A 17,095-nucleotide genomic window follows, 5' to 3' on the forward strand; every position below is an offset into this window, starting at 1 on the left:
GCTCTTCACCCCCCCTAGAACTTGTAGTCTTGCGACCGTCATCACCATTATCGGCAGCTCCACCACCATCAGTACCGTACTTCATTTGACTCAGCAGTATTTTATCTCTGCTCTCCTACTGTCCCCATCGTGTGCGGTTTTCGTCATCATCTCTTTCTAGTTTGCCTTTGCTAGCTCGTACTTACTGACCCGCAATGTTCACTACATCCAGCTCTCTTATGGGCGGCGCCAGCGGCCCGTCGTCTCGCCCGCCTGGCGGTGTCTTTGCCGGCGCGGTTGCGGCGCGGCAGCCACCGAGTCAGTACTGGCTTCGTCAGCGCCAGGAGGCCGTGCTGGCAGAGATGATCAAGATGGCCGTGCCGCTGGACGAGGAGGGCAACCTGGTGACAGAGCCGTTCTCAACCGCCGCTGCTGCCTCTGCTGAGCCAGTCATAACAACATGGCGCCTTCTCATTTTCGACGACTGGGGTCGTGATATCATCGCGCCGCTCCTAAAGGTTGGCCAGCTGCGCGAACTGGGCGTCACCTTGTACCTGCACATCGCCACGGAGCGTGATCCGGTGCCGGGGGCCCCGGCCATCTATTTCTGTGCGCCGACAGAGGAGAACATCACCCGCATCACGAACGACTGCGCGCAGGGCCTGTACGAGTGGGTCTACCTCAACTTTACGACGCAGATCCCGAGACCGCAGCTTGAGTTGCTGGCGCAGCAGCTCAGTGCCTCGCCGTTGGAGTCAATTCGACACATTCACGTGTACGACCGCACGCTGAGCTACGTGGCCTTGGAGAACGACCTCTTCTCCCTCATGCTGAACAACTCCTTCCCGCTGCTGAACAAGACGAATGCCAAGGAGGATGAGATTGAGTCACACCTCAATCAGATCGTTCTGGGCATCTCGCATGTGTGTCTGTCGCTGCAGGTACTACCCATCCTGGTCCACTCCCGCTCCGGCGCTGCGGCGGAGGTTGCTCGACGACTCTCCGTGCGGTTGAGCGACGCTCTGAACGACCGGCAGCTGACACCGGCGCCTTCCTCGGTGCTGGGGCGGCCGCTTCTTCTTATCGTTGATCGTTCCAGCGACCTCGCAACGGCGCTCCACCACCCCTTCACGTACCGCGGCCTCCTCGTCGAGATTGGCGGCATGAAGTTGAATAGGTGCGTCATCACCACTCCGGACGGGAAAGACGAGGTACTTGAGGTGGACCCTGACAAGGACGAGGTTTACCGCGAGAACGCTAGCGTCGAGTTCGGCACCGTCGGTGGCAACATTGAGGCTGCGCTGCGCCGCTATAAGGAGGACTACGCCGTACTGGCACAGGAGACACCTGGCGGTGCCGGTGGCATGATGGGCGACGGCGGCGATGGAAACGACATGTCGAAGCTTCTGGCGAACGCGCCGGCGCTGGCGGAGCGGAAGCGCTACCTCGATGCCCACACGAAGCTTGCCTTCAGCATCCTGAGCAAGATTCGCTCGAGGCACCTGGACCACTACCACGGTGTTGAGCTTGCTATACTCCAACAGGAGGGCCTCGACGAGCAGGAGTTTCACAACCTAATGGCCAACAACCTCGGCACCACTGAGGACAGACAACGACTGTATCTCATCGCATACCTGATGTGTGCCCAAGAAGAAGAGATACGCTACGTGCGGAGCCATGAGGACGCCGTCAGCGAAGGGGCCACGGCCTTTCCAGCGCTCGATTATGTGAAGCACCTGCGGAGCTGGTCCCTAACACCGCAGAGCCCCAGCGCAGCGCAGCCAAATCCCAGTCAGGGCTTTGGCTGGGGGTTTGCGCAGCAGATCGCCAAGAATATTGCGAGCTCGCTGGGGAGCAAGGCAGAAACAATGCTGCCGCTCACGAAGCTGGTAGACGCACTCATGCAGGACAGACCTGGCGGTGCGCCGGGCGCGGCAGGAAGCAGTGGTGCGAGCGGTGTTGGTGGCCCGTACGGCAGTCCGACGAGTGCTGTTCTTCCTGGTGGCAATGCCAGCGTATCCAGTGGCCTGCGCGCCAAGTTACTGGAGACCATCGAAGCGTACGACCCCCGTACGAAGAAGTCAGTGGACCTGCGCGAAGCGGTCTTCTCGCAAGCTATCGTCTTTGCCCTCGGTGGTGGCAGCGTGGCGGAGTACGACAACTTGAAGACATGGGAGGCAAGCAAGCCGCGCAAGTCGGTGATTTATGGCTGTACGTCGGTGGTCTCTGGCGAGGACATGCTCCGTCAGCTGTCCATGTTGGGCGCGTCACAGAGCTCGTAAGGGGCCACTTCACGTGTTTTAGTGCGTATATGTGCGTGCCAACGTTTGTGGCGGCCATGTGGCCTTACGCTCTGGTCTTGTGGCTGCTGTGGTGGCTGCCAATCATATGTCCGGTGTGCTCACGGGCGTCGAGTCTCGTTAAAATCGTGTGCACTCTTTTGTTTTCTTGCAATTCACTCGGAGCGACTCAGTGAGGGGACGCGGTTTGAGCGTTTCATCCTCCCTCACACACACCCTGTACCCTTTCCTCTCTCCCCTCCACCCGTGCTTGCATGCTGACCTACCTACCCCCCCCCCCCCTCCCCACACACACCGACAAATTCCCCGTCTCATACTGGCAGGCAACGCGAGGGGCCCACTGCCTACCAGTATGAGACGGGCAAGCGAGAGAAATGCGACCCAAGTGATGCGCACATTCCATAGAAAACGGCAAAGAGAAACCCCCAATGGCTGAGGGTAAAGCGGGGAGACTTTCCTAGCACATGCGACCGCAGGGGGTCTCTTCTGTGTGTGTGCGAGCTGCAGTGTGGCAGTGTTGGTCATTAGTGACGTAAATGTATACCCGCACACCCGCACATGTGTGCGCTCAGGTGTGTCTGTGTGTGTGTGTGTGTACTTCTCATGCGGCGCTTGAGGGATACTTGGGCTTTGTTTCTTGTCCCCCAAGCGGGACGGCCACCTGCGCCATACCACCAGCCTGTGGGTCAGCCCTCTTTTATCTCTTCTCGCTCTGCTGTTGCCACGCTATGTGGCATGTAACGTGCGTCTATGAATGTGCATGTAGGAGCGCGGCTTCTTTGCTCTGCAGAATAAAGGCGTGCTAAGGACAGCATGAAGGACGCGTGGAGGATGGCGTAGCGTTGCCGCCGTCTTGCACTTGATGTTTCCCACCCCCGTGGTCCCCACTCGTCACACAGGTGTGTCTTTGTGCTGGGCTTTGCTCACATCATCGTTATTCGGTCCTCGTCCTGCGTCTTGTTCGTCTCCTCAACCGGGTGCGCATAGGCCATGAATACCGTATGGGCGCAGGTGCCCACAACGGCCAGCAGTCCCGTTCACGTACAAGAGAGTGTGCCCAGTGTCTGTCTTACTTTCTCTCTAACTCCCTTCTCGGCCTTTTCCTCAGTCCCCTCCTTCCTCTACTTTCATACAGCGCACGACAGCAGCAAACACCAGCAAAAGGCGAGCGGTGAAGCGACGAAGCGGGGCACGGCCAGAGGCACGGCATACAGGAGTACATGGGAAAAGAGAGCCACACGTATATGCATATATACATCTACGTGTTATACCCAAAGAATACACAGAGTCGAGGAGAAAGCGAGGGGGGCGTGGGGGACAACTTCTCTTCTCGACCACCAACCCTCTCGTCTCCTTGCGTTGTGTCTCTCTCTTGCGCCTCTTCTGTGTTTTCCCCACTCTCTTCCCCTCAAGCGCCTTGCGTGTCTCCCTCGCACGACGAACTCTATTAAAGCGTACGGACGCACGTTGGCGCACACGTGCGACATCATAACAGGCGGCGGCGGCAAGTTCTGCATGACTTCTTTCGTGTGTACACGCGTCCCTGTGAGCGAGCCTCTGTAGTTTTCATTCTGAAGAGCCCGTGGGGACTCGTTTCTCGAGTTCTTCACCGATTGCTTGCTGAGTACTTGTAACAGGCGTACAGCTCGCTCTCCCTCTCTGTGCGTGTGCCCCGGCTGTCAAAACATTATTTAGTGTGCGTGTGCGCGTGTGTGTGTTGCTCTTCTCTCTCTCGTTTTTTTTCCTGACTTTTCCTTCATTCTCCTCCGTGCGTCCTCTCCCGTCCTCCTCCCGCGTCTCTTTCTTTGTTGAGTGTGCCGACGCTCTTTGCTTGTTTCCTTCGGTTTGTGCGACTCCATCGTTCTTTCATTTCTTTCGCCCTTCCTCAGAACAGAGCGTCGTTGTTTTAGTTGTGTCTGTGCTTGTAAGGGTGTACCCCTGAGCGTTTCTTGACACCCACACCCACCCACACACACGCACGAGACATTAGAACAGCAAATCGTGCGCTTGACGTCTTCCCCACACTCCCTTTCCTCCTTCCCTGACTCTGAGCTCCTCTTCGTTTATATATTTCTTCAAGAGAGGGACTGCCGTGGCTCTCTCTCTCTCTCTCTCTCTCCTGCTACGGTGGCAGCGCGTGTCCGTCTGTGGATCGCTTTTTCCTTCCCTCCCGCCTTTTCCTCTTTGTCTGCAGCGCCATTGATTCGTTTGTCTTTTGTCGCTTTGCTCCCTCTCTCCCCATTTCGCCATTGCCCTGTGTGTGTGTGCGTGTGTGCCGTGCTGTCCCCTCATTTCCTTCTCCCGCTGCCTGCGCTTTCCCAAAGACCCCCATTTCATTGCGTGTTTTTTTTTGGGGGGTTTACTTTCGCGTTCTTCGCTTCACGTTACACTCGCCAAATTCCCCTTCCCTCTGCACTTCACTCCCTCTTTGGCTGTCGCGCCCCCCCACCCTTCTCCATCCTTCTCTTCCTCCCCGTGTCTGCTCTACACGCTGCCGCGCTTATTTTACTCGCTGCTCTCTCTCTCTCTATTTCTGGTCTTTCTCTTCTCTACTCGATTCGGTTGCCTTTCGCCACCCTCGTACGCGCATTGGCACTTTTCGTGGGCAGACTTTGACCTGCGCATACGCAGAGACCCACAAAGCAGCAAACCTTTGGAATACGCAGTGACGGTGTGTGTGTGTGTGTGTCGCCCAGTCATCTGGAGCAGCGGAGGAACGAAAAAGAACCCAAAGGTGGCTGCCATGGAGTCGAAATTTCACCCTTCAGCGGCCGTGCGCCCCGTTCATGCTCGTTTTGAGCCCAGCGCGGCGATTGCTACCTGCTGCGTGGAGGAAATCATGGCCATGCCAGCCGATCAGCTGGCTTGCGTCGCGTGGCCGTTGCTGACGAATGCGGAGCGTTCTTTGTCCATGAAAGACGTGTACTTCGTTCCTCCCGTCCGCGTGAGCGCGTCGCCACGGGCCACGGAATCGGCATTCGCTGCCGGGATTCAGAGCTGCGTAGCAGAGCTCACAGAGAGCCTTTTGCAGACGGGCTGCAGTGAGGTGTCGCTATCTACCGCTCAGTTGCGTGCTGCCGCGCTTGCTTATTTTATTGCGGCATCGCCAGCCCCCCGAGGAGCGCAGCAGGCTTCGTCGCCATGCGTTGCCGCCGGCCCTTCAGGTTCCGGCACGCATGGCGCCGAAGCCGTTGTTCACCCCCTGTGTAAGGAGGGTCATGCCCCCTTTCCGCCTGCCTTGAGCTTGTCGGCGGATGTCTTCGAGTTCGCCATTCAGTCGCTTGGGGACGCATCGGAAAGAGAGCTGCGCGATATCACGAGCGGTGGGGGATCAGTGGGGACTCTGTCCAATACATCGCGTTCCTATACAGACACCAGCGCTCTCGCGTCACCTTTAGGAAGCGCCCCCGGGTCCGCAACCGGCGCATGCGCAACAAGCGAGGCCGCTGCTTCGAGTCGTGCAACCGCCATTCAGTTGAACAGGAACATTGACCACGAGAACGACGCATCGGTTTTTTTTGGTGGTGCGACAACCGCGTCGGGGGAACAGGCACGAAGGAATGTCCACTCGAAAACAGCGACAGCCGTGTCTGCCACGACCATCGCGGAGAAGTTCAAGCAGACCATCTCGCGCACCAACTGGGGCAGTACCGTGAGCTGTGAAAACGATGATGTCAGTGACCGCGAGAGCTATGAGCGCAAGACGCGCCGCTTTCTTGCGGAGCGTGTCGACATGCAGTGGGAGTCGGTCGTGGCGAGCGTCCTGGTGTCGGACAGCGGCGAGTGCTGCAGCGGGAGTGGCACCACCTCCGCTGCAGCTACATCACCGTCGTTGTCCTTGTTGCCGTCAGCGGGAGCTGGGGCCTTGCTGCGTCAGAAGGTACTACGCACGGCGGTGATGTTGTGTAGACGTGCCCCGACTAGCGCTGAGGCGGGTCACTCGTTTGCGTGTTTACTGAAGCATTCCTTGCGCGCTGTGTCAACCACCGACGCTATACGAGGCGCGGACGGCAGTGCTGTTTCTGCCGCCGTCCTGTCCTCTCCGTCCTCGTTGTCAGCGTACCATCGGCAGCTATCGCCGCTGACGCTGGCACAGAAAGGAGGTCCTGTCCGGCCCATCGAGAAGCGGAAGGCCCGCTGGCAGGTAAAGCAGACCCTGTCGCCAACAGCTTCCTCCCTGCAGTCGCAGCACACCTCTGTAGCGCAGCAGCAGGCTGCTCTTTGGGTGGAGGTGGTGCTGCCGTTACTGCACTTCGTGCCCCTTGTCCAGTGGTCGCAGGATACACTCATGGAGCTGGGCCAGGTGCTGGAGACGGTGACAGCAACGGCACCTGCCAAGCTTGTTGCATTGGCTCAACAGCAGCACCAACAGCAACTGCGCAGTAAGAAGGCAGGTGGTTGTGATGTCGCGGCTTACCAGCGCTCCTCGCAGGGACACAAGGGAGGAACCGCCGTTCCCAGAGCCCCAGTGGAGACTCCTGCTCCGGCTGTTATGAGCGGCGGGGGCGCGGAAGAGGTGGTGAACTTCTCCGTACGCGTGCCCTTTGAAATTGGTCTCCCAGTCCCTCCTGTGATGACGGCGACCCGCCTGAGCGAGTTGGTGCATGGTTCAGCCGACGCGACAGGCAAGAGTTCCAATGCTAGGCGAAGCGTCACCGACCCTGCCCTGCCGCTGGCGTACACGAGCGAAAGCGGCACAAGTACTGCCAACCGCTACCCGTCTTATCCGTCCTCAGGGTTTCACGAAGTGCCTGACGTCCGTGACAACGAGGACCAAACAGGCGTAGCAACCGCAACAGAGGAGATGCCGGCGGAGGAGCAGGAAGAGCACAGTGCCGAAGACGGATCCGCATACACAGATGCTGAGGGCGAGTACGCGTACGACGCAGGCTCTACCGCACCCACCACCGCAAGTGCATCGTCGCAGAGCCAAGTTTCTCAGGCAAGCACGGTCAGCGCGCCCGCGAGCAGCCACGACGACGAAGACGTTGATGGCGCGAGCCGCGCTGGCGGTGTCGGAGATGGGCTGATGTTCAGCAGCGCGCATGGAGACTTTGACGCACTGCCGTGCCGCCGTCGCAGGACACAAATGGTGGAGCTGTCTTTGCCTGGTGCCACGCGTGTGTCTGTGCACATGACCGACGAGGTGCAGTGGGACCGTGCCTTACGCGGTCGCGATGTACTGCTCTTGCCGCTGGAGAGCGACGCGAGCAGCGCGGAGAGGACTCCCTCGGCGCTGGCAGGGCTCTCGACGTCGAGCACGTCGCCTAGGGCGGTGGGGATGCTAAAGACCAGCTGGGCCTCTTCCGCTGTTGGCAAGGAGGCCAAGAAGGAAGTACAGCTGCCTGTGTCTCTGCACGGCTTTAGGGAGGAGCACGGTGATAGCACTCTCACCTACCCTGGGCCGTGCCGTGTCGTTATCCCGAGCTTGCCCCAGGACCCTGTGTACATGCTTCTTGGTGAGGTATGCGCGCAGGTACAACTGACCCTTGACACGCGTTGGAGCAGCGAGTGGACGGTTGCTCTATCCACTGCGCAGCGCACTGTAGCGGAGCGGCTCTTGGCCTGGATGGAGCGGCAATTGCACGCGAGCAGTGACCAGCTGCAGCCACAGCAATGGCGTCGTCGTGTCGCGAGCTCTGTCTTACTGCGAGGAGGCTTGAGGAGCGTCGGAGGTGGCGGCGCCTCGACACCTGCTAGCTCACAAACACCAATGGCAGACGGCGGCAGCAGCGGCTTCCACGTGCCAATCGCAGCGATGACTACCTCAGCCTCCACCGGCGTTGCTGGACCTGCAACTGCGGCGGCTGCGCCGCTGGCAGACCCTTTTAGCCAGGCGCTGTACGAAATGCCGGTGGCAGCGCTGCGGGCGAGGGTACGGTGCCACACCGTGCATGCTGACGGCGCCCGCGCTGCGCTTTTGGTCATTGCACACGTGCTGCTTCAAGACCGCGTCGGGTACCTTCATGGCGACTCGCTCACATGGCACTCACCGGCCTGGTCGGACGCCGTGCGCCGCGTCAGCCTAGCCAGCACCACCATCGGTGGCACCAACAGCGGTGACCACGCGCTGGAGGTCGCTCTGTTCATCCTGCGCAATGTCGCGTCTGGCCCCACGGCATCGACCGTGCCATCTGCGCAAGTGGTGGATGCGGTGATTGACTTGTTCAGTATTCCTGGACTCAATATGGCGGACATCAAAGCAGCGTTGGAGGACCGCCGGCAACTTGGCAGCACCATGTGGGTGGTTGTCGACCTTCTAACCAAGTGCTCCGCGACGTGGCGAGCACCGAGGCACTTGGCACTGGTCAGTGAGGCGGTGCGACGGGTCCTGCTTCTCGGGTGCACTGGACCCGCAGCCGCGACCCAGCACCATCACGCACATTTCACTTCGCACAGCACTACCGGTGCCATCATGGCTGGTGGACCAGCCTGGGCCCCTGTGGCGCCGATGGCTGGATGTGGCGGCACTGCCTCTTCGTCTTCGTCCATCACCACCGCTGCCGCCGGCCACTACCTCAGTGTGGTGAGCGGGTGCGGCCGCGCCACCGAGGCGAATCTTCGTCGTGGTGTTCATGCTCTCCTTGCACAACTCTTTCGGCTGCTGCGTGCTCTGCTTCACCGCGTCCAGTCAACGCAAGCCGCGCCGCATCGCTTCTTGCTGGAGCCGTGGGAGTACGGCGCATTCGCCGCCTTCACGGTGTCATTGATGTCGGCGCCGATGGACGCGGCTGACGTCCAGGTGTGCGCCCCACATTTTGCCGAGGTGGTGACAGGCTTGCTCCCGTCCTTCACACGCCTGTCCCGCACAGAGTCGCTGCTGCTGACGAACGAGACGGCCGAGCAGGAGTTCTTGGTCGAGGTAGCCAAGTACGTGCGAGGGCGAGTGCCATCAGCGTTGTTGTCATCGTCGACCGGCTGCTCTGGTAGCGCAGATGGTAATGGAATCTCTGAGTTTGGCGAATGCGAGACCCCGGCCTCGCGCGAGCCACACATCCACCGCCGCTATCAAGAAACCGCCAGCGGAAACACTGTGACGTCTATTAGCTCGATGCCATCCGTCTTGGGCGATGGTGGAGGGCTTTGGGACATCCCTCAGAGCTCCACGAACGCGTCATGGACTCCCGGGCATGTGCGGGTGGAGCTCTGGAACGGGACGTGCAGCGGCTTCTTCATCGGGCTCGCCTCCGCAGACATACCGCTCGCGGACTGTGCACCAGAGACGGACGTCAACGGCATTTACTTTATCGGCGATGGCACTGTACAGTACGGAGACTTGACACGCCGTCAGCGTCGGCTGCCTCACTGGCGCGCTGGTGACGTTGTGGAACTCAGCTTCGTGTTTGCGCGTGGTGCCTGGGACGTCGTAGTGGCTCTCAATGGCGTGAGCCTGACGCGGCTGACACTGCCGCGGCGGGATTTTCGCCTTGTGGCGACAAACGTTTGCACCGGCGGGTACGTGCCAGGCCGCGGCCACGTGCACGTGCTATCCGTCACCCCAGTACATAGAAGAGAGTGCAAGGGCAGCGGCGCTGCGCGGCACTTCGGTGTCGGCGACACAGGAGGCCATACATTCTCCGCAGGCTTGTCATCTACACTGTCGTTGGCGTCGGCGCCGGCTGACGTCCGCCTCTCTCCCTTTGCACGTTTGACCTTGTTCGGTGTTTCGCTGCTGCTAGAGCTGGTCCTTCACTACCTTGTGCTGTGCAGCTCTCGCCACGCCCGCGCCGTCGCCGCCCCCACTGCTGCAGGGCACGGGGATGGGGTAAGCCTGGTGCCGGCGTGCACTGTTCCCCTACAGCACAGTGTGCAGCAGCTGGTGCGGCTTCTGCACGACCTCGGCAGCGCTGACAGCAGCAGTGCCGGTGGCGTCGACGATGGCGCTGTGTGCCACGTGAAGCGCACGGCAGCCCGACACGTCACAAACGCGATGCTGCTCGACCTCGTTGTGACTCTCTCCATCGCGGTGCCAGCGACGCCGGCACTCCTCGCCTCGCACGTTGATGTCCTCACCGCCGTCGCCGAGTGCGCAGCCGTGGCGCGCAAGACTCGCTCGGTGGCTTTGAGTGCTCTGTACAACGCCATTTCGCACCGCCCTTCGGCTGCCGGTGGCGACACCGCATCCACATCGCTGGCTTCGCCCCCGGCAGCAGCTGTGCCGGTGAGTGCGAGTGCTGTACGTCGTCTCTGGGCTGCTTGCCACCAGCTTGCTTCCACCAAGCCTGGCTACCAGCCGCGGTTCAGCAGTGCGTCGGTCCCGTCCTGCGTCACGGTGCTTGCGGGTGGGCGTCGAGTTGAGCACAACCAGGCGGGGACCACCATCGGCTCCAGTGGCAGCGGTGCAGTTTTCAGCAATGTGCGCAGCACGTCGTACGCTTGTAATCCCATTGACCTGGCAGATCCGCGCACGCCCGATATCGTACGCGTGTCTGTGCGACTACAGCGTGGCTTTCAGTGTGAGACGCTGGGGCGCTACTACTATTTCGGCCTGGCAGAGATCAACGCGCCGCCGGTGGCTACTTCACTCAATGGCAACGGTGAGCTCACCCTCTACCCAGGGGAGCGGTCGAAGCAGTGCCGGGTGTACTACATCTCGGACTACCTGAACGAGGTGCCCGGCACGGCTGTGCAGCGGTGGGACGCAGAGCAGACCGAGAACTACTTGAACCCTGACACTTGTATTGTCTTCGGGTCTGGGGACGTCATGACGGCTGTTGTGTATGTGAAGGAGCGGTGCATCGGCTTCGAGCGGAATGGACTGCCGTTGAATATTTTACATCGCGGCATCCCTGCCTCCGTGCGACACCTCTTCCCGTTTGTGGAGCTGTACAATCGAGACAGTCGGGCCAAGTGGATGTACTCGCCCGACGAAGCCGTCGTCAGCGCGAGGTACACGATGCGCGCAATGCTGCTGTCGTGGACACCAGTGGTGCTGCCGCTCGTAAAGGAATACCTGTCCAGCACCACCCCCACCGCCTCTGATGCGCCGGGCCAGGACGTAACTCTGGGCGTGCTGGGCGCGGATGGAGACGAGATGCAGATGGTCTACGTCACCCCTCCGCAGCTCGACCAGCCTGGCGGCTGTACGATGTCAGTGCGCGTTGAGCGCTTCGAGGGCGGCATGGTTGTCGTCAGCGACGAGGCTGGGTCTATTCAGCGAGTTTGCGCGGCTGCCCTGGAGCCGGACTCCACGAGGGAGACTTATTCGCTGCCGGCGTTGGCCGCGGTGCGGACATGCTTGCAGGCATGCGTGCCAGAGGTCGCCGCGTTGGCCGCCGAGTGTCTTGCAGGGCTGATGCAAACCTCACCAACGTTCTTGGTTACCTCATCGCGCTCACTTAGTTATACGGAAGAAATCTCAGGCAGTGCAGCACGCCGGCACGTCGTACTGATTCACCCGGGGACCCTCTTACGTGCCCTGCGACTCCTCTTCGTGCACAGCTCACTGCCAGGAAAAGGGGGCAACAGTAACAACGGCGACAACAATCCCTTCAACAACTCCCCCACAGGCGCAGGCGGCGGTGATGTCAGTGGGCCTATGAGTGGCGCCCCTATAACACCGCTGTCAACCACACTTTCGGCGGCAGCGGACAAGACCATACACACTCTCTTGCCCTTGCTGGACGCCATCTTGCCAGCGGCGCAGTTGGCCCTGCCTCCGCATGTGTTACTGCGTGAGGCGTGGAATGAACTTTGGTGCAACCCCCGTCTCTGTGAGCGACTGTCCATTAGCGTTCCTCAAGCCAACACTACCGACACGGATGCGGCGGCGGCGAGCATGTACATGGAGTCTGCCGACACGACCACGCTCACGAGCGTTAAAAGGTTTGAAGGCCGTCTTCATGGCCATCGACGTCGCGGAGACGCGCTCTTGTGCCCTACGTGCGGTGAGCGGTGGTCAGCCTGTACTGGACACCACTCCGCACCGTCGAGCTGGTGTGACCTGCTCGATCGCGTCCTGCGGCGACTGCAGGAGCAACAACCGCCGTCGAAGGACCAGCGCACCTCGCCATACTGCAGCTGGTATACTGAGTGGACGGACGCCCCGCTTGTTGACATGCACTGTGCCACTGCCGCTGGAGTGCTGCCGCAAGGCGCGTCTGCCGCAGCAACCGCCGCTGCCTTTGGTGATGTTGGGAACGAGGTGGAGGCGGGCAACGAGGACTACCACAGCCCGACGTCTGCCCAGTCCCCCGATGCGATGCTGTGGGAGGATGCCGATGATGAGAATGACGACGCCGAGGTCAGTGAGGCGGCGGCGGCAAACGATTATGCCGAGCCAGTTGTGGAGGGCGAGGGGCAAGACAACTCTGGTGACGCGACAGCGCTGGGAGACGACTACTCGGTGGCCTCCGGCGCCGAAGAGATGATTAGCGAGCATAGTGGGGCAACTCGCATTCACTCGGGCGGCGAAGATAACCAGAACGAGGAGGGTGGAGAGGACGTTTGGGGGGCACCAGCAGCTTCTACCAGCGCCGCACGCAAACCCTGTGCTGACGCGGAAGTGGATTGTGGGAAGGACGTGGAGGCACCAATGACATTGACGATTCGCCCGATGCGAAGCGACGCTGGCGAGGAGGACGACCGCGTGCTCGTGAAGGGATTCGGTGAAACAAAGGAGGCCTCCTTCACTTTCACTGGCTACCTCGTCTCCTCAGCGGTGCTGCGTGGGCGGATGGAGTTCGACCGCGCCGACCTGCCCGACGGTGACGACGCCGACGGAGCTGCCAGCCAGGAATGGGCCTGCTCCATGTGCACTTTCATTAACGAGCCTTCCTCTGTGCGATGCGCCATCTGCACCAACGCGCGTCCAGGCGCGTCGTGGACGTGTCCCATGTGCAGCTTCGCTTACAATACCCTTGCGGCAGCGACGTGCGTGACGTGTGGGTGCATGCGACCGAACAGCGTGCGACGGCAGGAGGCGACGGACCTGTGCTGCTACTGCACCTTGTGTCATCAGAGCGAGCACGTCCGCGACTTCCACGCGCTGCGCCATCGCCACTTTTGCGCTAGATGTGCCCGCGTGACGCGGTGGCTTCCGAAGGATAAGCTCTCCACCACCATTGAGGCGCGTCTCACCGGCGACGGCGCCACTTTGGAGTTCCAGTGGGCGCTGGACGGCTCCAAGATCATTTGCTTCGGCCTGCACACCCGCGCGTACAACGCTGACGTTTTGTGGGAGTTGGTGGAGGAGGCGGCGAAACAGATTGGGTCGTGTGCTGCCGCGGAGGTGGGTCGCTATGTCTCTCCTATCCCAGAGCGTCCGCTCACGTCGCATCTGGCAAAGTCACAAGAGCGCAAAACTCAGTCGGCGGCGCCGGCAACTGTGGAGCCGTGCATGGTCGGCGCCATTGTCTACTACGCGAGCGCCATCGTTCTTCGCTACGCGACACTACTGCCACCCAGTCAGCTTTGCCAAGCGAGCTTCTTGCGTCGCATTCATGTTTGCTCCACGGGTTGGCTGGAGAGCTGGCGCCAGTTCCCGGCATCCACAGTCACCCCTATCTTCTTCCGGTGCTTGCAGATGCTGCAGGATGGCATCTGTGAGCCGGACTTGGTCTCCACCATCGCAAGCGTCGCCCTCGCGTTGATCCGGCAACAGCCACTCAGCCTCGCGCCTGAGAAGGACGCGCTACTCCACGCGCTATGCTTGAATGTTGTGCGACACGGTGACACGGCACAGCGCAAGGCCAGCTACGAGTGCCTGAGCGCTTTGATGGAGGACAACGCATGCAGTCGCTTGAACGTGCAGCCACTGGTGCCAGTGTTGTCCATGGAACCCCTTGTGGAGGGACAACAGCGGGCGACCGTCCTGGGGCTTCTCCACCACGCGTCCATGCGAACCACTTCAGCCATTGCAAAGGCAAGCGCGTGCTTGGCACGTACTGTGGTCGCGATGGAGCAGCGGCGCCCACTGCCGCCGATGCTGGGCAAGCCCTTTCCGCACGTGGTGGCCTTGACGGAGACTCGCCTCAACGAGGCCGGGGAGCTTCTTGTCGGTCAGGTGCGCGGCAGTATTGGCGTAGCGCCTACGAAAGGTGGCAAGTTCTACTACGAAGTGGAGGTGCCACCGGATTTCGCCGACCGATCCAGGACGGTGGTGATGGGGTGGGGCACGCTAGAGCACGAGCGCATTGCCTCAGCGCAGCACGTCGGGTCTGACCTGCATTCGTGGGGGTATAACTGCCGCGAGCACCTGCGCCTGATGATGACGGAGCAGGCGATCCCCGTGCCACGACGCCCAAGCGCCGGCGACGTTATTGGGTCTATGATCGACCTCGAGACGATGATGGTGTGTTGGACAATCAATGGTCAAGAGCTATCGTGGGTGTCGGTGCCAGCGCAGGGCGACGGGGAGGAAATCTACCCATACGTGAGCGCCTCCGTCGAGCCGCACAGCCTCAAGATCCGCCTGGGCAATACGCATTTCAAACCAGCTGGCTATCAAGACTACTCGCCACCGTCAGACAAGGAGTTGTGGAGCAACGATGACGCGGACAACGGGCAGGGCAGCACGGCCGCTCCTGTCCCGCAGACATACCAGTTCTATCAGCAACTCAGTCGTGCTCTGGAGGAGGCCTCCATCACGTCCTTCAAGGAGTCGTCTCTGTTGCCGTTGCTCGACGCACCTACGGCGCACAGCGTAATTCGGCAATACCCACTTTTGATGGCGGTGGCCGGATCGCCCACCCTCGGCGGCCGCGGAAGGCACATGGAAGCGCCGATGAACATTCAGGGCTTGCTTCTCTACATCCATCAGCTGCGCTGCGTGCAGGAGCTGACTATCATCGTTGCACGCCACCTGTGGCTTATCGAAAAGTCGCCGTACCTCATTTCTTGCTACCGCAAGGCAACGGACCTGCTCTTCAGCAGCGGCCGTTGGGCCATTTTCGAGCTCCAGCCAGGTGGTAGGCCCAAGTACAACGGCGGGCACGCACTCCGTGTGTTTGTGTCACTGCGCAAGGCGAGCCAGGTGCGGGCCGAGGCAGACGCAGCATGGATGGCGGAGCACCCGGCGCTACTGTTGCCTGCGTCATCCACGGTATCGCCGCTACCGCCTCCCTCGCACCAGCACTCTCATGCTGACGCCGCCTCCACAACTGCGCCGCTCCCGTTAGACGGCGTTGGACAGGTGGCCGCCGCAGCGGCGGCATCCTCCTCTTTGGGAGAGGCACCGCTGACTGCCTTCGTCTACGATGTCCACGACGACGACGACACGGATGACAACAATGACGACTTGGTGGGCGTCGTGGAGGATGGGGACGAGAACGCCGAGGGGGGTGAGGGCGAGGCGCCATCGAGGGACGCGGCCAACTCTGGCAACGGTCAGCGCAACCCCCTGCGCGACGTTTTCGGCGATGCCTCTGCCTTATTATCCGAGGAGCGCCGCCTGCGGTGCAGCGTGACTGGGCAGCTCTTCGCCCAGTTGGAGAAGACGCGGGTGTACCAGCGAGCACGCATGTTTGCAGTGCAGTTGGAGGGTACACTAGCGCTGGACGCGGGTGGCGTAACACGCACAATCATGAGCATTATCGGAGATGAGGTAAGCTACCGCTTCATCCGCGGCGTGCGGGTTGACCCACTGGTACCTCTCTTTCAGCTGTGCAGCCACAGCACCATCTTCACAGTTGTCCCGAACATGTCCGCCCTGTACGCCAGCGAGGCAGCCGCCGATGGCGTCGAGAGCAGTGTGCTGCGTCGCATGTTTGAGTGGCTTGGCAAGATCATGGGCAACATGGTGCTGTGCGGCACGCTGAAGGCTTCTTTCGACTTTCCTCAGATGCTGTGGAAGACGCTGACCTTTCAAGAGGACACCATAACGCTTGCCGACTACGCGCACGACATAGACGATAACATTACAGCCGCTCTCGAGGACGAGGAGTTTGTGCTTAGCGAAGATTTCTTTGCGTCTCTGCCGGAGCACGTGCGAGCGAGCCCAGTGTTTCTGCGCAGCTTGCAAGGCAGTGGGACCGGTGTGATGGACGGTGCCGTTGCACCACTCGTCGCACGCCCGCTGCGGCCGTACGCCTGCATGACGCCGGAGATGAGCATGCAAGACATGAGTCACCTGGTACTGGAGGAGCTTGAGGAGATGGCTGCCAGCGTGGAGGCGGCAGAAGTGGACCGGCGCCGTGCCCTCGCTCAGGAGGCGCTGCTCCATCAGTACGACCCTGCGTTCTTGGCGATTCGTGCCGGTCTGACCTCCGTTGTTCCCGCCACTTCGTTGCGCTCCGTACGGTGGGAAGATCTGCGCGCGCGTGTGTGTGGCACCGCCCCCGCCTCGAGCGAGCACGTCATCGCGGAACTCGACATGTCGCCACTCTCCCCTTCCATGCGCGCGATACTGACAGACGTGCTGAACGGCTTCACCGAGTCTCAACTCGCGCGCTTCTTGCTTTTCTGTTCTGGCCAGAGTCGCATTCCGCTGCCGGAGAAGGTGCTGGTGGAGTGCGGGGACGAGCCGGGACGGCTACCGACAGCCCACACTTGCTCCCCGATTTCGCTGCTTCTGCAACCATGCACGACTGCAGCGGACTTGCAATACGACCTCGAAATGTGCCTCACCCACGCGGCGGAGTTTGGGTTTGTGTAGAGGCGGTATAATTGGCGTTGTCGTTGTAGACGACAAAACCCATAGTCGATGTAGCGTTGCACCTACTGTATTCTCTGCCTTTCTTTGCTGACTGTATTGGGCGAGGCCGTGTGATGAGCGTATGCGGCGACACGAGTGCGGCGGTGCCTCTTCGCTCTCACGGCGTTTTTTTTTTTACCCCTTCCCATTTCTCCTGCTGATCCTGCCGCGGCTTTGTGTGTGC

General features: G+C 60.8%; 2 protein-coding genes across 2 annotated transcripts; both read left to right on the plus strand.

Annotated features, from left to right (window-relative positions):
• Positions 1–194: 194 nt before the first annotated feature.
• LPMP_262330 (sec1 family transport protein, putative) lies at positions 195–2,261 on the plus strand (the record flags this gene model as incomplete). The annotated part of the gene is made up of 1 exon (XM_010701751.1): positions 195–2,261. One exon carries the CDS (start codon positions 195–197, stop codon positions 2,259–2,261), a length of 2,067 nt encoding a protein of 688 aa, XP_010700053.1.
• A 2,761-nt stretch (positions 2,262–5,022) lies between these two features.
• Positions 5,023–16,872, plus strand: LPMP_262340 (hypothetical protein; the record flags this gene model as incomplete). Its single annotated transcript, XM_010701752.1, has 1 exon — positions 5,023–16,872. The coding sequence occupies one exon, from the start codon at positions 5,023–5,025 to the stop codon at positions 16,870–16,872; it is 11,850 nt and encodes a 3,949-aa protein (XP_010700054.1).
• Between the last annotated feature and the right edge of the window lie 223 nt (positions 16,873–17,095).

This window comes from Leishmania panamensis (genome assembly GCF_000755165.1).
Source record: "Leishmania panamensis strain MHOM/PA/94/PSC-1 chromosome 26 sequence".
NCBI lineage: Eukaryota > Euglenozoa > Kinetoplastea > Trypanosomatida > Trypanosomatidae > Leishmania > Leishmania panamensis.